The sequence below is a fragment of the Acanthisitta chloris genome, unplaced genomic scaffold (genome assembly GCF_000695815.1).
Source record: "Acanthisitta chloris isolate BGI_N310 unplaced genomic scaffold, ASM69581v1 scaffold11998, whole genome shotgun sequence".
NCBI lineage: Eukaryota > Metazoa > Chordata > Aves > Passeriformes > Acanthisittidae > Acanthisitta > Acanthisitta chloris.
Window position 1 is genome coordinate 16,878 of NW_008685402.1, and position 6,990 is coordinate 23,867.

At 37.5% G+C, this 6,990-nt stretch overlaps 1 protein-coding gene across 1 annotated transcript in view; it reads left to right on the forward strand.

Moving 5' to 3' along the window:
- Positions 1 to 6,990, forward strand: part of LOC103807038 (atrial natriuretic peptide receptor 1-like) — a 33,482-nt gene that overhangs the window by 3,865 nt on the left and 22,627 nt on the right. The window contains exons 3-7 of the mRNA XM_009079757.1: positions 186 to 318; positions 2,716 to 2,839; positions 4,017 to 4,121; positions 4,723 to 4,825; positions 6,286 to 6,431. Of these exons, the coding sequence (XP_009078005.1) occupies positions 186 to 318; positions 2,716 to 2,839; positions 4,017 to 4,121; positions 4,723 to 4,825; positions 6,286 to 6,431 (611 nt within the window). The remainder of the gene's footprint in view (positions 1 to 185; positions 319 to 2,715; positions 2,840 to 4,016; positions 4,122 to 4,722; positions 4,826 to 6,285; positions 6,432 to 6,990) is intronic.

Consider the following 6,990-nt stretch of genomic DNA (forward strand, 5'->3'; position numbering starts at 1 on the left):
AAGTGTCCCTACTCATGGCAGGAGGATTGGAACTAGATGATCCTAAAAGTCCCTTCCAACTCAAAGGATTCTATGAGTCTATAAATAGATCTGTGAATAGATGAAAATCACTACAGAAAAAGTTTTACATTCATATAGATCTGTTAAGTAAAAGAGTATAGCAAATACTTTTGTGTTGTTTCTAGGACTGGAGATGACATGGGTGCAAAGGCCTCCAGAAAAGGCTGTGAGCGGGGAATCCTTCAATGTAACCTATGCAGTCTCTGCTTCAGACAGCTTTTATCAATATGCAGTGCAAAATGGCATCCTTTTCCACAGGTATTACTTCCTATAAAAATGCTGTCATTGTCATGAGTATATGAGAAATATTTGTGTACATTTTCAGTCATATGATTGGAACACACATTCTGGGGCTCCTCACTAACTCCTTGCATATTTTGTGGCCTCTTTCATCTCTGTTTGCCCTGATATTTTCCCCTCTCCAATGGCTTTGGTCTCAGAGCAGCAATCATGATATACTTGCCTTCATGGTCAAAGACAGGTCATGTCACTACTGTCCCAGTATAACTCTGAGCATCACTTCTTGCCTTCTCCTCACATGGAATTTATAACTGAAGTTTAAGCACAAGTCTCAAATGAACTGTATCTCATACTCATTTTAATCATGAGTGTAATTGAAGCGCACAACCTGCACATCAAAAAGATGTGAGTCCAAGCCTGAATCTACTGAATTCAGTGGTGAACCTCTTTTGATTTCTGTGGGATTAAAATCATTCCAAAAGCTCAACTCAAAAACTGTGTTGCTAACTGCAGACAACAGAGGTTAAATAGAGAATATTTATGTGTACAACTCCAGATCTACAGATCTGGATATAAAACTGCAGGGCTAATACATTCTGATTTTACACTTTATTTTGCACATAGCAGTTTTTCATCCATACATAGCAATATCAGGGATGGAGGCTGCAGCTTTATTTCCCCAGTTTCTGTGATGGAAAACTTCACTTTTTCTCTGCCTTTCTGAATGTTCACATTGCAAAGTTTAGTTTATGTAAGGTGTTACCCATAGAATTTTTTGCATATTGAAAGACGTTCTATAATTCATTTGCAATGACAAAAAGTTAATTATTTTTTATCATTTGTGTACTCTGTTTACACAGTTTTGTCAACATTTTTTAACACATTTTCTGAAATTTATGGCTTGCAATAGTTCCAAGAACTTAACTGTGAAGCAGGTTTTTTCACTGCTTGGAAATGACTCTGATTTTCTAGCCTTCTCAGGGAGACCCACTCCCTCAAATCCATAGGAATTTGGAAAAGTCTGCTTTTTGTGTTCTTACATATATCTTGCACATAGACACAGATGTCAAATATTTTTAGAGGGAGAAATCTATGCTACAGGGATCAAATTTGCACCTCATTTTAACTAGAAGACTATCTGATTAACACTTAAGCTTATGGTGGCTGACCCAAATACAGCTGAGGCTTGCAAGTCAGTGTATGGGCATCAGCATAACTGGTGAAGACATGATGAAGATACTGAATAAAAAATGCAGAACATAGGATAAATTGTAAAAAGCAGCCCTAAGGAAAAGTGTGTGATGGAATTAGGCACCAACTTGATTAAATATTTTTCTTCACTCCCAGTAAGGACTCAAAGACTAATTAATTTTAGCTGTTTAGATCGCTTGGGAATTGACAAATTTTCTTTTCTCAGGTTTTGAGTATGCTTATGCCTCTGTAAATCTGTCCATGAATACAATCTATGTCAACCTCATCCCCTATGTTCATGTTTATTTCTTATAATAAACACAGTCTTCTGTCTTAAATCTACTCGTTACTGGCTAATAATACTTTGATTAAAAACAGACCAAAAAAATAAATCCTTGTGCTCTCAAATAGTTTTATAAAGACCCATCACAAGTGCATAACATTTAAACTAAACTGCAACTAATTCTGGCTATATCTACTGAGTAAACTATGTTTGCTTAAAATAATTTTATCTTAAAGCCAAATTTATTTGGGTGATAGCCAACTGAAAATGTAACTGAGGAAACAGTGGGAAAAAGTGTTGCATCACACATTTCCAGATGACTACATTAACCTTTCAGGGATGAACTTTCAAAAGTTGTTTTGCAGAGTAGTCTATTCATAAAGTTCCACTTTTTGCTTTAAATTTTTATTTTGAGGAATTTTATCTGATATTATTGTCCAATATATGCATTTTCCTTGGCAGTTTGAATTGTGGAGGAAATACTGGAGCTGAGTGATTTGTATGAATCATGTGCATAGATGAGGGTATATAACTGAAAACACTGGAACTGAAAGTAGCCAGGGACACATATAGTGGAAGTAGAGTAATGATGTCTTTGTCTGTGCCAGATAAAGTGGTGCCAAGTAATCCCATCTAGGCATGAAGTGAGGCTGGGGAGAGAAGTCGAGGTTAGTCCCTGCATGCCGCACAGTATCTTGTAGAAGTCCCTACTGTATGACAGTAGGTGGTGGGCCAGTTGAAAACAATTTCTTTTGCTCCAGCTGCTCTTCAACCAGAAGGAAAACAAATAAAATGAAATGGTGCAACACTTAATTTCCCTGCATATATTTTAGCTGCTAATTTTTGTGTGCAGGTTGAAGAACACACTCTGATGTGTTTGGTGCATTTTTTGTAATTGAGGAATGAATGTAGAAGTTTTTCTCTCTCTCCTGCTTGTCCAGAAATGCTACTGCTGCAAAGGAATTCTGTGAGGAGCATGAATGCCCTGCCAGATGGACAGATGCAAATGGGGAGAACTGCTGTGTCCACCACGCCAATATTCATTCCTGTCCTTTGGCCTTCATGGTTAGTGTGACAGTGCAGCATCACGTATTCTGGTTTTGTTACCGGATGAGTCACCATTGTAATAACCAGGTTTAAATTCATGAAGTCTTTCTGTGATTACAATTAGACCAAATCTATAATTCACTAAGACCACTGTGGCAATATCTGCCATTTTCTGAATTTTTTTGCACTGGATACTGAGTCTGCAAAGCAAGTGGCTGGGTATTTGAACAAGGCAGCATTCAGAACCTCTCATTATACTTAGTGGGGCCAGTGTCATCTCTTTGTGATCATCTGACTCAGACTGCTGTGTAGTCAATAGAGAAAGAGAGACCAATTCATTCTAAAACAAGCAGGGCAAATTGTCAGTTGGAGGTATTCCCGTCTCTGCATTTTATAGAGGGACTGTGAATTATTTGCTTGGATTACTGGGATTGATGGGGGGGAAGATCACTGGCTGTCACTTGTAGAACTGAACCCTGTATATGCGTGTCCTGAGATGGAATGATTTTTCTCCATTATATCAGAGCAGAAAAAGGAATCCAAATACAAGACAGCAAACTCTGTTCATGCAATGTAAACAAGTTCCATTATAAATTTGTCTGATTGGCTCATTATAAGACAGTTCCTATTTAAAGTTCTGATTCTAAAAATACAGTTTGGAACACCTTTTCTTTTTTTTTTTTTTTTCTTAGATCTGTGAAGTAAGCCTTGCCCTACCTAATAACCTTCATACAGATGCCCAGTTTTCCTAGTTGTTCTCCCTTCTGGCATTGTGACACATTCTTCATGATCAAAGATGGTGTAATAGGAAACCTAGTCTACACATCTTGCAGCTTTTTCGTGTAGTCTTTTGTGTGAAGGCTTATTGACTCCATAAAAGCTCTAGTTTGCTTTTTGGCAGACCCTTCTTAAGGTGCTATTTTATTGCTAAGTCCCTGAGAGCCTTAGCTGATACCAGGACTTTGATTCAAAAGAGGAATCCCTGCTGCATCTAAATTTTAGTTCTCTCTAATTTTATCTTTTATTTTGCCACAGAACAGGGTTGCCTGTGTTTTGTCATTTTAATAAATTTGGTTATAAAATATAATTTTATTTGCTGTTAGAAAGTATGAGTAATTTTGAGAGAGTAAAAGAGGAGAAACTAAGAGTTCCATTGTGTCCTGGTTTACTGATATAACCAATATGTCTACTAAAGGGTAAAGGACGAATATGTGGTCCATGGATCCCAGATGATGGTCAGATATTCACTCACACTTTGTCAACTGCTGGCAAAATGAGCCAAAGAAACTGGACTGCTAAGGTAAAGAATATTTATTGCATACAGGATTTTACCTGGTTTGCTCTTTTCAGAGCTTACTTGCTAGTAATTTAGTGCTGTTCATGTAATGTTCTCCATCTCATTTATTTGTATGTGTTTTGTGCGGAAGTTGCGCATATAGCTGTATGATATCAATTCCCAAATGACTTGATTTGGAAGTAACAGCTTTACACACTAGGAAGTTAGTAGAAGTAATGGGGATGGAAGGAAAATGTCCATTTTAGGCCCACACTAACAATACATTACACTACTGACTGGATGGTGATGCATGTTAATATAATCAGTAAGGGGCTTCTACTCGGCAGAAAATAACAGAGGAAGCAAGCATTGCAGAATGCACTGTGCCGAGAGCCCTGCTTGGTGAGAATACACACCAGGAGGGAAGTCAGACCAGCCTTTCTCACAAGAGCTGTCTCTCCTGCTTCTGCTTGCCTCCCCAGTCAAGAACACCTGTCCTTCCTGATTCTGAAGAAAATACGCAAATTCTTTTGAAGGACACCACAATTGGACAGTTCTTATTATAATAGCCTACTGTATGTGAGTGAAGTTTTGATGATTGCTGCTTCATTCACTTGTTTGGCAGGTTGTTTTAGTTCATATGGGTGTGACTTCTCTCATCGCACACATCAGAGTTGGGAGAATGCAAGTTGCTCTGGAAGCAAAGACCACAGTCCTCCCTGCAGTAGGTATGATATAAAATGAAAATGTGAGGGAATTGCTCATTGACTGCACATTTCAATGCTTTTATCATTCATGCATGGTTACCAAGAACAAAAGGGACTCCTACTCCAACATCTAAAAAAATGTTTGAGCTTCTAATATACATACTAATCTAGAACAGTAGACAGCCATTCTTGTCAAAAAGTAAAGTCAAATACCATGACCAATGACTTCAGATACTACGAAGCATGTCTGCAGTTCATGGGAATGTGAGAATTTTTTTTCCAGTTAATACTCTGAGGATCTGGACACTCTTCATCTGTAGAGGAGCAGACTTGTCCTAAACTTATTGGAAAGGTAGAAATCCGTATTGGTTCCCTTGTTCACATCAAAATAAAATTGCTTCCAAAGTCTTTCATTCATTTCAGTGTAGCTGTACGAAGGGAAGCAGAACTAAGTGTAACAATTCTCATAGCAGTGTAAAGTTTTAAAAGTGGACTTGTTTAATAAACTAAAAACACAACCTAAAGAAAAACATTGGCTAAAATAGGAATTTCATCACAGTTCTCTTGTTAGCTACTCTTCTGGAATATATATCCAAATGTTACGGGGAAGAAAACAGAAAGGAACAAAGCAACTCTGGTGTGGATGGAAGTATTTAACTGTAGAGTTTTCTATTCATTTCAAAACAACTTCAGTTTCCAGGAAACTTAAAATATATCGGAAAAGGAATTTTTAAAATGCAGAACTATGCCTGAGGCAAAAAGTGACTTCTGTCGTTATCCTGGAATTATACTGGAATTAATGAGACTGAGGCAGCAATGTTACTGAGTAGTAGACTTTGTTTTGTTGAAGGTTTCAGTTAAAACAATATTACCTAGTGCTAGAAAAATTCCTTCAGCTGGTCTCACAGTGTTGAAGTACAGTATGATATTAGTTTAGTCACAGAGGTAAAATTGAAAGACCATTCAGGACATGAGAGAAGGAGTTTTGTCCTTTGGGGCTTTTGTTTTAAATCACATCTGATAATTTATATAAGACTTCGGAGTGAAAGAAATCCTTGAAGATTGCAAGGTTTCTTTCAGCAGTACCCAGTGTCTTCTGCTGCTGCTGAGGAAGGCTTACTGGCTTCTGGGGATCACAGGGGCTGGAAAAATACAAAAGACAAAGCCTGCCTTGAACTTTGAGGTCCAGAAAAAAATACGGACAATGAGAAACATAGTGGTGAAGTGATTTATACACAGAACATGTCTAAGGCTCTGATGTAATTAACATTTAATCTGGTCAAAGAGAACCTGTATCACTTTAGAAATTCAGACTGTTCTTTTAGCTGCTGGGGTGATTTCTCCAAACTCTTCAAAGTTTCTTCTTTCTGGTACTCTGAGGCTTCCCAGCTCAAGAACCATGTGTTTAAAAGTGAATGCAACCTCCTGGATGGATGAAACTGCCTTAAAATATTCTTATATATGTTTCCTTTCCTAATCAGTCTGTGGAGATGGCTTTTGTGAGGAAGAAGAAGGCTGCTCTATCTGTCCTGCAGACTGTGGGGAATGCCCACTTTCTGCTGATACTAGGATAGCAATTGCCTTACCAATATGTTTGGTCTGCACTGGCTTCATTTTGACAGTCATGGTAAGTATGCTTTCTCTCCTCTTCTATTTCCTTTCTCTTACTTCCATAATTTCATTAGATAGAGTGCAGCATTCAGTAGAGCTACAGACTTTCTTCTGCATTCATAACCTTTGTGATATGGAAGAAAGCAGAAAGAACAGAAACAGCTTTAAAGGCTTGTTTGTGAAGAAAATCTCATTGGGCTAGGAATTTTCATCCTGTGAGAAGACTGAAGAGAAATGTAACAGAGGGATGGATATATGGTGGTAATGGAAGAAGAAGTCGTTTGCAGCATGGGAAATAGAGAATGCCAGTGAAGTAAAAATACTTTTCACTCACAATAAAACTCTGTTATAAAATTGGCTTCTTCAAACCCCTATGAAGGCCAGAATTATAAAAGCATTGAAAAACAACTTAGGTAAATTCATAAAAGGACAATCTCCACCAGAAGCCATTAAATCTCAGAGTCCAAATACAATTTTTAATGCAAAACATTCAACTTGGGATATTCTTTATAGAAATCATGGGAAGAGGATCACTTTTTTTTTTTTTTTCTGTTTTGGTTGGCTGTTTTTTTTAA